The 16,105-nt window shown below is 47.4% G+C and overlaps 1 protein-coding gene across 1 annotated transcript; it reads left to right on the top strand.

Annotated features, from left to right (window-relative positions):
• The first annotated feature begins 3,602 nt into the window (after window positions 1–3,602).
• On the top strand, window positions 3,603–15,452 carry ACAD8 (acyl-CoA dehydrogenase family member 8). Its single transcript, XM_056860014.1, has 11 exons — window positions 3,603–3,702; window positions 5,973–6,073; window positions 6,308–6,477; window positions 6,650–6,759; window positions 7,580–7,656; window positions 9,361–9,498; window positions 9,949–10,084; window positions 10,388–10,485; window positions 11,681–11,833; window positions 14,307–14,409; window positions 15,383–15,452. The coding sequence occupies exons 1-11, from the start codon at window positions 3,603–3,605 to the stop codon at window positions 15,433–15,435; spliced, it is 1,239 nt and encodes a 412-aa protein (XP_056715992.1). The 3' UTR covers window positions 15,436–15,452.
• The last annotated feature ends 653 nt before the right edge of the window (window positions 15,453–16,105 follow it).

The raw sequence follows: 16,105 nt of genomic DNA, 5'->3' as shown, positions 1-16,105 counted from the left end.
TGGTACCCTACGTAGCTTCTTTCCTTTTATCCCTTAGAAGCTCCTTGATCCATTGATCATGAGCAGCATATATCTAGTGTTGGAGGGATATAAGGACTGAAACAAATCTTGCCACTGACAATGTAGCCTTGGGGTCCCTTGTGTGTGTGTGTTGCCGTCAAGTCGCTTCCGACTCATGGCGACCCTATGAATGAAAGTCCTCCAAAATGTCCTATCTTTGATAGCCTTGCTCAGATCTTGCAAATTGAAGGCTGTGGCTTCCTTCATGGGGTCCCTATCGCTTAGTAAAAAAGGCATTATGTCAGTCACAGAGGCATTGGATTTGTATGTTAAAAGGGGGAAATATAGTGCAATCGAAGTTCCTCGTAAAGGCGGCATTCCAAAGGGCCTGGGCTAATAAGTCAATAGAGCCAGAAGAGCAAGGGCAGATCCTGTCTGAGTATGGATCTACATAGCTTCTAGTCCCTCCTCTTGACAAGCACAGCCAGGATTAATTATGCAGAGTCCATCGTGCACACTGGCATCGCTTGCATTTGAAAGACGTCCAAGGAGCTCTGAGTTGCACACTTGTATCTCCCGTTCTCTTTTCATCCTCACAACAACCCCGAGGGGTAGGCGAGGGTGACTGGGTCATGGTCAACCAGCAAGATCCAGCCCTGATCTGAACCCACGTCTCCCAGATCCTAGTCCACCGCCTCTCCCAGTAGGCTAGAGCAGCTGGTGCACTGGCTCCTGCATGAGATGCAGGGTGAATGCACGCCCAGCACAGCTGCGGCCAAAGAGCTCCCGTACCTGCTCAATAGGGACTTTTGCAATTGCGTCGGTTGCTTTTCCTCCCGATGCAATTGCAAATGCAATTTCCTTTCCCCGGCTCCTTCTGCACGAACAGCCCCCTCCCGCTTTGCAAAACGGGACACGGGATCCAAACCCTTGAACGGGGGGGGGGGGGCAAAAAAGGCTTCCGCAACGAAGGACGCGCCGCCCGATTTAGTTCGGAGGACAAATAACAGTTCTGCGGACCGTGACCATCCCTTTAAGACCAGCCCCCCGGCTCCCGACCAATCAGGGAGCCTGCCCAGAAGGGCTCGAGAGGAGGCAGGCACTACAACTCCCGAAAGCCCTGGCGGCCCCTCGCGATCTCTCCTGGGAAGAAAAGGGCAAGAGTCCAGTAGTACCTTAGAGACTAACAAGAATATTTTCTTTGCAATCTGAGTTGTGCAGTAGTAGAAAAGAGCAAGAGTCCAGTAGCACCTTAGAGACTAACAAGAATATTTTCTTTGCAATCTGAGTGGTGCAGTAGTAGAAAAGAGCAAGAGTCCAGTAGCACCTTAAAGACTAACAAGAATTGGTTCTTGTAGGTTATCCGGGCTGTGTAACCGTGGTCTTGGAATTTTCTTTCCTGACGTCAGGAAAGAAAATTCCAAGACCACGGTTACACAGCCCGGATAACCTACAAGAACCAATGAACTCTGACCGTGAAAGCCTTCGACAATACTAACAAGAATATTTTCTTTGCAATCTGAGTGGTGCAGTAGTAGAAAAGAGCAAGAGTCCAGTAGCACCTTAGAGACTAACAAGAATATTTTCTTTGCAATCTGAGTGGTGCAGTAGTAGAAAAGAGCAAGAGTCCAGTAGCACCTTAGAGACTAACAAGAATATTTTCTTTGCAATCTGAGTGGTGCAGTAGTAGAAAAGAGCAAGAGTCCAGTAGCACCTTAGAGACTAACAAAAATATTTTCTGGCAGGGTGTGAGCTTTCGTGAGCCACAGCTCACTTCTTCAGATACAGCTAGAATGTGAATCCATCTGTCTTTAAGTAGAGGAGAGTGAATTCAGACAAGCACTAGTATGTAAATGTTAACAGTATATAAATGTGAATAGCAGGCGTGATGGGATTAGGTGTGGTATGCAGAAGAGTCTGTGATGTCCAGGGGAGAGATGGGTGTGGAGAAATCAGCATTGGTAATGAGCCATGAATGCAAGGTCTTTATTCAGCCCAGGTCAATGCATTGACTTTAGTTTGAATATCAGCTGTAATTCAGCAGTTTCTCTTTCCAATCTCCCTTTGAAATCCCTTTGTAAGAGAACTGCTACTCTTAAATCTGCAACAGAATGTCCTGGAAGGTTGAAATGTTCTCCCACTGTTTTTTTTTTTTAATATTGTGGTTTCTGATGTCAGGCTTATGTCCATTTAATCTTTGTCTAAGAGGTTCTTGTAGGTTATCCGGGCTGTGTAACCGTGGTCTTGGAATTTTCTTTCCTGACGTTTCGCCAGCAACTGTGGCAGGCATCTTCAGAGTAGTAACACTGAAGGACAGTGTCTCTCAGTGTCAAGGGTGTAGGAAGAGTAATATATAGTCAGAGAGGGGTTGGGTTTGAGCTGAGTATTGTCCTGCAAAAGTATTGTCCTGTAAGTATCAAGATAATGTGCTAATGAGGGTATGGTATGTTAATATGGAACCATTGTATCCTGAAGTGATCTGTTAATGTGTGTAATCCAAAACTAATCTGTATGGCTATTGTTGAATGTTGTCTTTGTCTGGAGGTTTTTCAGGGCAGGAAGCCAAGCCTTATTCATTCTTAAACTCTCCTCTTTTCTGTTAAAGTTGTGCTGATGTTTATGAATTTCAATGGCTTCTCTGTGCAATCTGACAAAATAGTTGGTAGAATTGTCCAGTCTTTCAGTGTCTTGGAATAAGACCCTGTGTCCTGTTTGTGTCAGTCCATGTTCAGCCACTGCTGATTTCTCAGGTTGGCCAAGTCTGCAGTATCTTTCATGTTCTTTTATCCTTGTTTGTATGCTGCGTTTTGTGGTCCCGATGTAAACTTCTCCACAGCTGCAAGGTATACGATATACTCCTGCAGAGGTGAGGGGGTCTCTTTTGTCTTTTGCTGATCGTAGCATTTGTTGTATTTTCTTGGTGGGTTTAAACACTGTTTGTAGGTTATGTTTTTTCAAAAGTTTCTCCATATTAACATACCATACCCTCATTAGCACATTATCTTGATACTTACAGGACAATACTTTTGCAGGACAATACTCAGCTCAAACCCAACCCCTTTCTGACTATATATTACTCTTTCTACACCCTTGACACTGAGAGACACTGTCCTTCAGTGTTACTACTCTGAAGATGCCTGCCACAGTTGCTGGCGAAACGTCAGGAAAGAAAATTCCAAGACCACGGTTACACAGCCCGGATAACCTACAAGAACCAATGAACTCTGACCGTGAAAGCCTTCGACAATATTTTGTCTAAGAGATTTACATACGAATGCTTGTCTGAATTCACTCTCCTCTGCTTAAAGACAGATGGATTCACATTCCAGCTGTATCTGAAGAAGTGAGCTGTGGCTCGCGAAAGCTCATAACCCTGCCAGAAAATATTCTTGTTAGTCTTTCAGGTGCTACTGGACTCTTGCCCTTTTCGACTACTGCAGAGACGAACACGGCTACCCACTGTGAATTATCTCCTGGGAAGTGTAGTCTCTCTTCCAGATAGAGCGTGGCTGGAGGCCCCAGCCTGGAACTACAGCTCCCAGGGAGCAGCGCGAGAGGCGTGACGTCCTCCAGCGGCTTTGGCCTGCGGAGCCGCACTGGCCATGGCTTGGAGAGGCTGCTCGCGGCTGGAGCTGCAGCTGCGAAGGCGCCTGGGGCGCAGGCAGGCATGGGGGAGCAGAGGGATCGCCTCCTGCATTGATCGTAAGGATCGTGGAGAAGGCGTGGAGGGTCGCGTGCATGGGGGTTTAGGAATTCATAGGATGCAAGCTAGCTTTTTCCCTTTCCCACTCTCCCCAACCCCCATGGCAGGGCTCCTTTGCCTTTAAAAGTTGTAAGACAGAATGACAACAGAAACTCCAGACAGAAGAAAAAGTTTAAAAAGAAGGGTTAAGAAAGCCAATTTGACTCTTAATATGGGAAATGGGGGGGGGGAGGTAGAGGGAAAATATCAACTTAATTTTTTACTTGGGAGTATATAAAGTTTTTTTTGAGATCTACCCCATTTTTTATGACAGATGAGCGACTGGAGAAAATTATGTTAATGAGTTTTGTTATGGGTCCTCATTTTTTAAATGATTTTCTTCTTTTTTCCCCCTCTTTATTATTAATATTGTATTAATAATATTGCTTATTGAAATGTATTAAAGGAGGGGAAAGTATAACATTAAAATAATGACTTATAAGGATTAGAAAATGTTAATACAAAGGAGACACTAGATATTTGGAGGGAGGGAGGGAGTCGGTGGGGAAGTCAATTATAATTAAGCATATTTAACTCTGAAGTCATACACCTAATAATTCTTTAATTTTTTATCATTCAAAGATTGCTATATAGGATGTATTGTCTAATGAGATGTATAGTAATTATTGAAAAAGAATAAAAATATATATAAAAAAATAAAAAAGAAGTTGTAAGACAGGTAGACGTTCACCAGATGGCCTCTTATTTACCTGTGCATGGAGATGCAGCACCACCTGTTGAATTTCTCCCTGGCAGAAGTACGACGGGTGCTGCCTTCCCCAGCATGGAGATGTGGCGATGAGGCAGCACCTGTTGGATTTCTACCTACTGTGATGCTAAATGAAGCCTCGCTGCACTGGGAGCTTTAATGCCAACATTGCAAGAAGGTGTTATGGAACTGAGGGGAGGCTGTATGGAGAAACATAGTAAGGCAGAAACATGTACCAGTTTGTTATTCAGTTGTTGTTTATATTCAATAAGATCTTGTTTTATTACTCCATTGATTTCACATTTTCCTGTATGTTCTCATGACTACTACGTAATCTGTCTCCTGTCTGGAAATCCCTGAAATCGAATCAAGAGCTGAGTCACTTTCTCACACCTGATAGGGTAGTTGCGAGGACAACATAGAGGAGGAAAGGATAAAAATGTCATAGAATCATAGAGCTGGAAGGGACCATCAGGGTCATCTAGTCCAACCCCCTGCACAATTCAGGAAATTCACAACTGTCTCCTCCCCACATCTCCAGTTACCCCTGCTCCATGCCCAGAAGATGGCCAAGATAACCTCCCTCTCATGATCTGCCTAATAGAATCCGCATTGCTGACAGATGGATGTCTAGCTTGAAGGCAGGTGCTCTTTGAACCATGGGCACCTGGTCAGGTGACTCTGGACAACACCTCCAATGTTTTTTTTTCTAGAGTGACAACCTATAGCCAACCAAGTAAATTTCCCTTGCTTGTTAAACCCTGCCAAAGGGATACAAAGCCCAACCATAATGATAAAGAGAATGGGATATACCCATCTGGATTTTGCAATGTCTTCATCAGCATATACTTGAAGGGCTGTCATACAGAGAAGGGTGCCGAGTTGTTTTCTGTTGCCCCAGGAGGTCGAATCAGAACCAACAGTTTGAAATTAAACCCAAGGACTTTCTAACAGAGCGGTTCCTCAGTGGAACAGGCTTCCTCAGGATGTGGTGGGCTCTCCTTCCCTGGAGGTTTTTAAGCAGAGGCTAGATGGCCATCTGTCAGCAATGCTGATTCTATGACCTTAGGCAGATGATGAGAGGGAGGGCATCTTGGCCATCTTCTAGGCATGGAGTAGGGGTCACTGGCGGTGTTGGGGGGGGAGGTAGTTGTGAATTTCCTGCATTGTGCAGGTGGTTGGACTAGATGACCCTGGTGGACCCTTCCAACTCTATGATTTTATGATTCTATGGAGTATGTATACACCGACAAACACATGAAGCTGTCTCATACTGAGTTAGACCTTTGGTGTCTCATTGTCTGCACAGACAGGCCATCTCTTTCGAAAGGTCTTTCATATCATGTACTACTTGACCCTTTTAAATTGCAGATGCCAGGGATTGAACCTGGGACCTTCTGCATGCAAACCAATTCTTTATCACTGAGTCACAGACAAAAATGGTGGTATTTGTTGAGTAACGTTCTGGGAAGCATACATCTGGGTACCTGCCTTGAATTTTTTTCCTCTTATGCATCCCAGCTTCAGTGGGTTTGACAGAAGAACAGAAGGAGTTCCAAAGAGTTGCCTTTGACTTTGCTGCCAAGGAGATGGCCCCTCACATGGCAGAATGGGATGAAAAGGTGAGGATGAGGCTTCTCATGTCACACAGTGTTACTCATAGTCCACCTTGCTCACTGAGGGGCTTTCACACATCCTGAATAATGCCCTTTCAATCCACTTTCAATGCACTTTAACATAGCACTGAAATAGAAATAACTGAAGTACAGAGTGGCAGAAATATCAAAAGGAGAAGCAATCATTTCACAAGACCTGTGATTCTTGTGTTCTTATTCACCTTTATTCCATTTTAACAGGAAATATTCCCAGTGGAAACTATGAGGAAAGCATCCCAGTTGGGGTTTGGCGGGATCTATGTGCAGCCAGACGTGGGGGGCTCGGGGTTGTCCCGGCTGGACACGACCATCATCTTTGAGGCCCTCTCAACAGGATGTGTCAGTACCACGGCCTATATGAGCATCCATAAGTGAGTATGAAGGGCAGGTGGGTTGGAAAATAGGCACCTGTAGGGTTTCCCAGGCAAGAGATGAACAGAAGTGGTTGGCCATTGTCTGCCTCTGCATAGCGGCGCTGGACTTCCTTGGTGGTCTCCCATCCAAGTTGGAGCGCTTCCATAACACTCTATTTTGCTACTGCAGCATGTGCGCTTGGATGATTGACGTCTTTGGGAGCCAAGAACAGAGGCACAAGTACTGTCCCTCGCTTTGCAGCATGGAGAAGCTGGCTTCTTACTGCCTGACTGAGCCAGGTGAGATAGGGGGAGTGGGGTTGGGTGCTTACTGACTGCAGCACAGTTGTAAGTACGTGTTTGGGCAAAGTGCCATCAAGTCGCAGCTGATTTATAGTGATCCCATAGGGGATTCAAGGCAAGAGACATTCAGAGGTGGTTTGCCATTGCCTGCCTCTGCGTGGAGACCCTCAACTTCTTTGGTGGTTTCCCATCTAAATACTAACAAGAGCCGACCCTGCTTAGCTTCCAAAATCTGATGAGATTGGGCTATCCAGGTTAGGGCACGACAGGGGTAGCATTTCAGGATTAGCTGAGTCCAAGAGTCTTGGTGGGGTATATCTGTTTATCTGGTATGTTTTCCTCCTGTCCTTCCTCCAAGGTGCTTTGGTTGGTACATATTGTTTGCTCTCCACCCATCCACCTTTGTGTTACCCTTGTGAGAACTCTGTTAGGTGGGTTAGGCTGAAAGAGACCAACTAGCCCAAAGTTAGATGAGAAGTTGGGGAAGGGCCGTGGCTCAGTCGTAGAGCATCTGCTTGGCATGCAGGTTCAATCCCCGGCATCTCCAGTTAGAAGGACTAGGCAAGTAGGTGATGTGGCTGAGACCCTGGAGAGCCGCTGCCGGTCTGAGCAGATAATACTGACTTTGATGGACCAAGGGTCTGATTCAGTATAAGGCAGCTTCATGTGTCCATGTGAGAAATATAAACTAAGATTGGCAGCCAAGAATTCTGCTCTTGCAGTTTAGAACAAATAGGAAGGGGGTAGTCGTCCTGGTAGGAATCATGTGGCCAAAAGTTGTTTCCGATTCAGAGTCCTTCTTCCTTTTCCCAACCAGGAAGCGGGAGCGATGCGGCTTCTTTGCTAACTACTGCCAAGAGGAAAGGTGACACGTACGTCCTAAATGGCTCCAAGGTACCAGTGTTCGTCTTCTTGAAATCTGCTGCAGCCCCTGAGCATGAGAGAAGGTCTGAGCCAGTGTGGTGTAGTGGTTAGGAGCGGTGGATTCCGCAAAGAGTCTTGCCAAGGTTTTAAAAATTAAAACACCCCCAGCGTGGTGTAGTGGTTAAGAGAGGTGGTTTGGAGCGGCGGACTCTAATCTGGAGAACCAGGTTTGATTCCCCACTCCTCCATGTGAGCGGCAGACGCTTATCTGGTGAACCGGGTTGGTTTCCCCCCTCCTCCACATGAAGCCTGCTGGGTGACCTTGGGCTGGTCACAGTTCTCTTCAAACTCTCTCAGCCCCACCTACCTCACAGGATGTCTGTTGTGGGGAAGGGAAGGCGATTGTAAGCCAGTTTGAGACTCCTTAAAGATAGAGAAAAAGTGAGGTATAAAAGCTAACTCTTCTTATTATTACTTCTCTTCCCCATAACGATTGTAGAAATGGGAGCACATCTGCTCAGAATGTATTCCCTGATGAATATTCCAGAACTTTCTCCTGTTACAGCATCCTAGCAACCTTTCCCACCAACCGAAATTTCCGTGCCTTGGATAAAAATACTCAACAGATAATCAAAATTCTTCCTTGATTGTGCTCTGAATATTGCCTTGGGCTTCAATAATCGTAGTTATCAGTTTGGATAATCAGAGACAATATACATTGTCTTGTTATAATCCTTAAAACCGCCCTGTTAGGTAGGCCTATATTATTCCCGTTTGGAAGATTGGGCAGGAGGCACTAAAGTTGGAGAGAAAATGGCTCGTCAAAGGCCATCTTATCAGTTTCTGACTGAGGTGGGATTTGAAGCAGCGACCTGAATTGCAACTCCTTTTAACCTCCATTCTACATCCCTTTACAGATGTGGTGATTTGGCCCTCAGTTTCAAGGACTGTAAAAATGGGACTGGACAGATGAATGGAGGATGGGCCTATCAGTGTCTGTTACCCATGAAAGCTAAATAGAACCCCAATTGTCAAAGGCAATATACCTTTGCTTACTAGATGCTGGGGCCTGCAAACAAAAGAGGGCCATTGCTTTTAGGCCCTGTTTGTGGGATTCTCAAAGATTCTGACTTGCTGCTAATAGAAATAGGATGTTAGACCAGATGGATCCATGGCCTTCTAATGCTCTTAGTCACTGATAGTTATGGATTGCTTTTCCGAGCACTTCCTTTGTCTACCCACCCCCTTCCCCAGTTTCTCGTCCTCTTTTTATTTTTCTGTTCAGCCTGTGTGATATAGTGGTTAAGAACAGTGGTTTGAAGCGGTGGGCTCTGATCTGGAGAATTGGGTTTGAGTCCTCACTTTTCCACATGAGCGGCGGAGGCTAATCTGGTGAACTGGATTTATTTCCCCACTCCTACACATGAAGCCAGCTGGGTGACATTAGGCCAGTCACAGTTCTTTCAGCCCCACCTACCTCACAGGTGTCTGTTGTGGGGAGGGGAAGGGAAGGCGATTGTAAGCCGGTTTGATTCTTCCGTAAGTGGTAGAGAAAGTTGGCATATAAAAACCAACGCTGCTTCTTCTGCCATATTCCTTCTCCCCCTTGCCTTCTGATTCCAAGGGTCTTGAAAGCACAGACTGCATGTTGCAGCTTCCGTCCATCCTAGGCTTGCTGTTGATTGAGGATTGGGGAATTCCTGAATGATAAATGTTCTTGCAATTTCCTTCTAGGCTTTCATCAGTGGCGGAGGTGATACAGATATGTATGTAGTCATGTGCCGTACAGGAGGGCCAGGTGCCAAAGGCATTTCCTGCCTGGTGCTGGAGAAAGGAACCCCGGGACTGAGTTTTGGAAAGAAGGAGAAGAAGGTAAAAGAGCTGGGATGCAGCCGGTCTCTTGAGTTCTGAGTGGGGTCGCAGCCGGTCTCTCGAGTTCTGGGCAGGGTCGCAAACGGTCTCTCGAGTTCTTGCTTGGAGCCTTTAGCCAGAAGCTGCCACTTTTCTCCCTTCCTCCATATCCTTCCTCAAAATCCACTTTTCCACAAAACCTTTAGCACTCTCACCTTTCCCTGCTGAAATTAAGTCCAAGTACATGGGACTTGAATCAACACCTTCCCTAGTTTATCCCCACTTCTGCTTCCATATTAAGAAACTTTGTCTTTGGAAGCTCTTTGGGGAAAGGGGTCTGTTTTCTTGTTCTCTGTAGAGCAATGCACACTGCTGGGTCTATAAAATGAATGTGTGCAAAACAAATGGAAGCCATCCCAGCAATTGCTGCTGTGATGTGATGTGTACAAAGAGTTTCCTCTTTTCCTGCAGGTGGGCTGGAACTCCCAGCCGACCCGGGCTGTGATCTTTGAGGACTGTGCCGTTCCGGTGGCTAACCGACTGGGAGAGGAAGGGCAGGGTTTCAACATTGCCATGAAGGGTCTGAATGGAGGGAGGATTAACATTGGTAAGAGCAGCACAGAAAGGGGCAGTCGTTAAGGTTGCCAGGTCCATCTTCGCCACGGGCGGGAGGTTTTTGGGGCGCAGCCTGAGAAGGGCGGGGTTTGGGGAGGGACTTCAATGTCATAGAGTCCAATTGCCAAAGCGGCCATTTTTCTCCAGGGGTACTGATCTCTATCGGCAGGAGATGTTGTAACAGCAGGAGATCTCCAGCTAGTACCTGCAGGTTGGCAACCCTAGCTGTTGTGGGGACTTGGGAGTACAGAGTTCCTGTGCTTAACAACATATCCATTTGGATTTCCTGCTCCAGCTTCGTGTTCGTTGGGCGCCGCCCATGCCTGCATCCTCTTGGCCCGGGATCACCTCAAAGTCCGCAAGCAGTTTGGGGAATTCCTAGCGAGCAGTCAGGTGACTTCTTAATGTGGATATTTGCCCTTACGACGGAGCCCTCCCTTTGGGAAGGGAATGGTCGGCCCCAAACGAATGCCACTTGGCCGCCCTGCTGGGAGCATCGGGTACTGTGGCAGCTGTGGCTGTTTCCATTTGCTCGAAGCACATGAAGCGGCGGGGTTGTGGCAGCCCCCACACAGAACCAGAGGAGACTGGTGAAGGTGCACGGTCAAGACGGCCTTAATTGTATCTGAATTCCTTGCAGCGCTTGACCAAGTTGGCCTGTCTCCTAGCTGGAACTTAAGTTGCAGCGGGTTGGCCAAAAAGGTTGGCCATCATTTAAAATGCTCTTCTCTACCGCCCTCTGCTGGAGGGACATTTGAGCTACAGCAGCCATATGTCAATCATATGATGATGATGATGAAGAAGAAGAGTTGGTTTTCATAGGCCGACTTTCTCTACCACTTAAGGGAGAATCAAACCGGCTTACAATCGCCTTCCCTTCCCCTCCCCACAAAAGGCACCCTGTGAGGTAGGTGGGGCTGGGAGAGCTCTAACAGAGCTGTGACTAGCCCAAGGTCACCCAGCTGGCTTCATGTGGAGGAGTGGGGAAACCAACCCGGTTCTCCAGATCAGAGTCCACTGCTCTTAACCACTACACCATGCTGGCTCTCCTGTATGTATGATGTTCCTGTATGTATATTTAATTAATCCTATTTCCCCCCAAAAATTTTACCATGCCTTTCTGCTCTCATAAGGGCCACCAAGAGCTAAAATAAATGTAAAAAACCCCATAAAAACAACAATTACAATATTGGAGTGGAAAAAGGGGTCACTGAGAGCATGCCTAACGAAACAAAAAAGCTTTCACCCACTGTCAAAAGATGCCAGCGGAAAGAGACACTTGAGTCTCCCTGGCACAAGAGTTCCAGAGTTGTGGTGCCACCACCAAGAAGGCCCTCTCCCTCTTCCCCTGAGTAATCTCAGAAGGCGGGGCACCCATAGCAGGGCCTCCAATGATGACTGCAGTTGATATAGTGTAGCTCAGCTGAAATAAAGACCAGAGATAGCCCATTCTGCTTTGGGGAGAAATGGAATGTGTTACCAGCAGGAAAAGAAATGGGTCTTTTTTTGTTTGGGCCATCCATTAAGCCTTCTGAGTAAGCATTAATCCCCTTTCTGCTTCGCTCTGTCCTTTTGTTGGGGGGGACAGTATCTCCAGTTCCAGCTGGCTGAGATGGCGACGCAACTGGTGGCGTCACGGCTGATGGTGCGGAACGCGGCACAGGCACTGCAAGAGAACCGTGAGGACGCCGTGGCTCTGTGCTCCATGGCCAAGCTCTTTGCCACGGACGAGTGCTTTGCGGTAGGCAAACGTGCTGACATTTCCCACTTCCCCACAGATTTGACAGTCATCCTTTGACATCCCGTTTCCCTGAATAAGAAATAAAGAGGGAACTGCAGGCTTTCTCGGAAGGTTACCAGGAAATCCTCAGTGAGACAAGAAATCGTGATGGATGAATTTGTTTGGAAAAACAGTGTGTTCGTCACAAGCCAAGCAATCCTTTTGGGAAGGAGAAGAAGAGTTGGTTTTTATATGCTGACTTTCTCTACCTTTTAAGGAGAATCATACTGGCTTACAATCTCCTTCCCTTCCTCTCCCCACAACAGACACCTTGTGAGGCAGGTGAGGCTGAGAGAGTTCAGAGAGAACTGTGACTAGTCCAAGGTCACCCAGCAGGCTTCATGTGGAGGAGTACGGAAACCAACCCAGTTCACCAGATTAGAGTCTGCTGATGTGGAGGAGTGGGGAATCAAACCGGGTTGTCCGGGTTAGAGTCCACTGCTCTTAACCACTATGCCACACTGGCTCAAGAAGCTCAAGAGCAATGGCCTTTGATCTTTCCAAGCCTGGGACCCACTAATCATTTGACAGGAAGTTAAGTGACATGACAGAATATATGATCTACCGTGTTTCCCTGAAAATAAGACATACCCATAAAATAAGCCGTAGCAGCGTTTCTAAGCATTTGCTTAATATAAGCCATACCCCGAAAATAAGGCACCCCGGGGCTGGTGTGGAGAAGACCAGGAGGAGCCCAGCTGAGCAGATGCAGTCTCCCGCGGCTGCTTCAAAGGCCCGGCAACCAGCGCGCCCGGGGCTGGGGTGGAAAAGACCAGGAGGAGCCCAGCTCAGCAGAGGCGGTCTCCCGCAGCCGCTTCAAAGGCTCTGCAACCAGCGCGCCCGGGCCTCTGGGGGCGGGACCGGAAGGGGGTGGTAAGGGGAGAATGGGAGCCGAGAGGGAGGACAGTTCTGATTCCCTCGGAATAAGACATCCCCGGAAAATAAGCCATAGTGTGTCTTCTTGAGGAAAAATAAATATAAGACAGTGTCTTATTTTCGGGGAAACACGGTAACTAGTGGGCAGAGGGGCCAGCACTGCAAGCATGGAGGACTGATTGACATGGGGTGTGTGTGAGGCTAGGCTGGATGGAAGAGAGAGAAGGCAAAGGAGAGTTTTTGTGGATGGGGATTTTTTTGAACCTTCCTGTGCTAAAGAGGAATCCTTTCTTCTGTTGACTGCCCTCACTTTTCTGCTCCTCTCAGTGTCTCAGCTTAGGGCTGTTTAGCTTGGAAAGAAGGCGGCTGAGGGGAGACATGATGGAGGTCTATAAAATTATGCATGGTTTGGAGAGAGTGGACAGGGAGATGTTTTTCTCCCTCTCCCATAATACTAGAACACGGGGTCATCCGCTAAAGCTGGAGGGTGCGAGATTCAAAACAGATAAAAGGAAGTATTTTTTCACACAACGCATAGTTAAATTGTGGAACTCCCTGCCCCAGGATGTGGTGATGGCTGCCAGCTTGGAGGGCTTTAAGGGAGGAGTGGACATATTCATGGAGGAGAGGAGTATTCATGGCTGTTAGTTAGAATGGATACTAGTCATGCTTCATACCTATTCTCTCTAGTATCAGAGGAGCATGCCTATTATTTTGGGTGCGGTGGAACACAGGCAGGATGGTGCTGCTGCAGTCGTCTTGTTTGTGGGCTGCCTAGAGGCACCTGGTTGGCCACTGTGTGAACAGACTGCTGGACTTGATGGGCCTTGGTCTGATCCAGCAGGGCCTTTCTTATGTTCTTACGTCCATGCTAAGGGGATGGTTATTGTGAGAACAGTACAAAAACCTTCCTCTTCATTTGCCAAGCCTTACAAGCTTAGTCGACGAGACAGACTTTGGAGATGTTTCTCTTAGTAGACCCCCAATGGCCTCTAGATGGCGATGTTACATTTTCTTCAAAACCTCCCTGAAAGAAATATTTATATATTGTATAAAGACAGTTGACATGGACCTAAATTCTCTCTGTGTAACAGAACACATTTTAAAAATAACACCAGATCTGCCACAAGCAATGCCGATGCTGAACTTTAAAGACTTTATTCTCCGCTGGGACAATGGTCTGATATTTCGGACCGCCTGTACGGCAGATTTCTTGTCCCAGTTCTGCTCTGCTGTGGACTCCCTGGGAAAGGCCATGTGCTACTTTGGGGCTTTGCTTTGCTTATGCTTGCATTTTCTGACCGTCAGAGGTCACCTTGCTCTCCCTGTGCATTTTGCCTGCATTTTCTGGATTTCGTGTTTAGCCAGCACCCAGAAAACTCGAGGGAAATGTGCAGGAAGAGCAAGGCGACCTCTGATGGTCGGAAAATGCAAGCATAATCAAAGCAAAGCCCCGAAGTAGTCCAAGCGGGGGGATGGGACCACGAGGGAAACAGCCATGCATAAAAGGCCATAGCTTCCCTGCCTCAGTGACTGTTGCTTCTTCTCTCCTTCCTAGATCTGCAACCAGGCCCTTCAAATGCACGGAGGCTATGGGTACCTGAAGGACTATGCTGTGCAGCAATTTGTGCGAGATATCCGAGTCCACCAGATTTTGGAAGGTAATTTGGAGGATGGCTGCCTTCCCCCTCCGACCATTGCTTGCCCATAAATGCTCCGCCATGTTCCTAAAGCAACCTAATGGGTTGATTTGAATGTATGACTTGGCACTTACACTTAAGAGGTCACATGTGGAAGTTTGATTCTCAGTTCTGATCCTCCTTGCTTGTAAATTTTTGAGTTTGGGAGCCAGCATGGTATAGTGGTTAAGAGTGGCAGACTCTAATCTGGAGAACTGGGTTTGATTCCCCACTCCTCCACATGAGCAAGCAGACTCTAATTTGGTGAACCGAGTTGGTTTCCCCACTCCTTCACATGAAGCCTGCTAGGTGACCTTGGGCTAGTCACAGCTCTCTCTGAACCCTCTCAGCCCCACCTACCTGCTGCTGCCGGTCTGAGTAGACAATACTGATTTTGATGAACCAAGGGTCTGATTCAGTATAAGGCAGCTTCATGTGTTCATGTGTACCTCACAAGGTGTCTGTTGTGGGGAGGGGAAGGGAAGGCGATCGTAAGCCACTTTGAGACTCCTTCAAGGTAGAGAAAAGCAGGGTATAAAAACCAACTCCTCTTCCTCTTCCTCATAGAATAATAGAGTTGGAAGGGACCACCAGGGTCATCTAGTCCAACCCCCTGCACAATGCAGGAAATTCACAACTATCTTCCTCCCACACCCCCAGTGACCCCCTACTCCATTCCCAGAAGATGGCCAAGGTGCCCTCCCTCTCATCTTCTTCTTCATTGGCATACGTTTTTCAGAGCCTCAGACAGGCGCTGCCTGCACCTTCAGCACTGGCCTCCATGAGGACTAGAAGCTTGATTGCTTCCTTTTTTCTAAAAGGGGAAGCTGAGATCCTCCGGGTTCCAAATTTCAGTCTGACTTCCCCATGCTTACCGAGCATATGCCCAAGATGCGCAGTTGGGCTACTTTGCTAACCACTGTTATCTCTCTCCTTCCAATTTGGCTCGCTATAGGTACCAACGAGGTGATGAGGATGATTGTGGCCAGAAGTCTGTTACAGGTGTAGAGTCGGGAGCTGGTCTCTTCACTCTATCCACTCCAACAACGACGGCGCTGTCTGTTGCTTCGACAGTCCTTGCTTGTAAGGCACACTGTTTCTGTACTAAGCCGTGCCATGCACCATCGCTGCAACTGTGGGGGGGTGGGGTGGGGAGAGACAAATGCCCCCAAGATCTAAATGGAACCTTTTGTCCCTGAAGTCCCAGCTCTGAGCCATCTGCCGATATCCTGTGGAAAGAAACATCACTGGCTGGAATTGGCCGGCCATGCACCAGAGATGGGATTGGACATCAGGACAAATCCTTATGGATTCTGTGCACCTTGAGGAGTGAGAATACCTTCCTGCTAAACCCACATTTCCCAGAGACAGCATTTCCCCCAACGGTGGGTGTACGAAACCACAAATGCCTCTTGAAGCTCTGTGTCTTTATCCAGACCGAGCTCCCTTTTTTAGGTCAAGCAACAGGAACAAGAGACAGATTTCATTTCTCGGCTGTCAATAATCCCCCCGCACCATCCCCAATGAAACCACTGATCTCTCCCACCATCCAACAATGTGCTTATTCTCTTACTGTTGGTGCCTGTTGATCACACTGATGGACTGGAAATGATCACCTGGTGTCCCGCACACCCGCAGCGTGACCTTTTTGTAAGGATCCAGCAAGAAAAGGAATCCA

This window comes from Euleptes europaea, chromosome 14 (assembly GCF_029931775.1).
Source record: "Euleptes europaea isolate rEulEur1 chromosome 14, rEulEur1.hap1, whole genome shotgun sequence".
In the NCBI taxonomy this organism is placed as follows: domain Eukaryota; kingdom Metazoa; phylum Chordata; class Lepidosauria; order Squamata; family Sphaerodactylidae; genus Euleptes; species Euleptes europaea.
The sequence above is the reverse complement of the archived record's forward strand: the minus strand, read 5'-3'. Positions and strand labels throughout refer to the sequence as shown.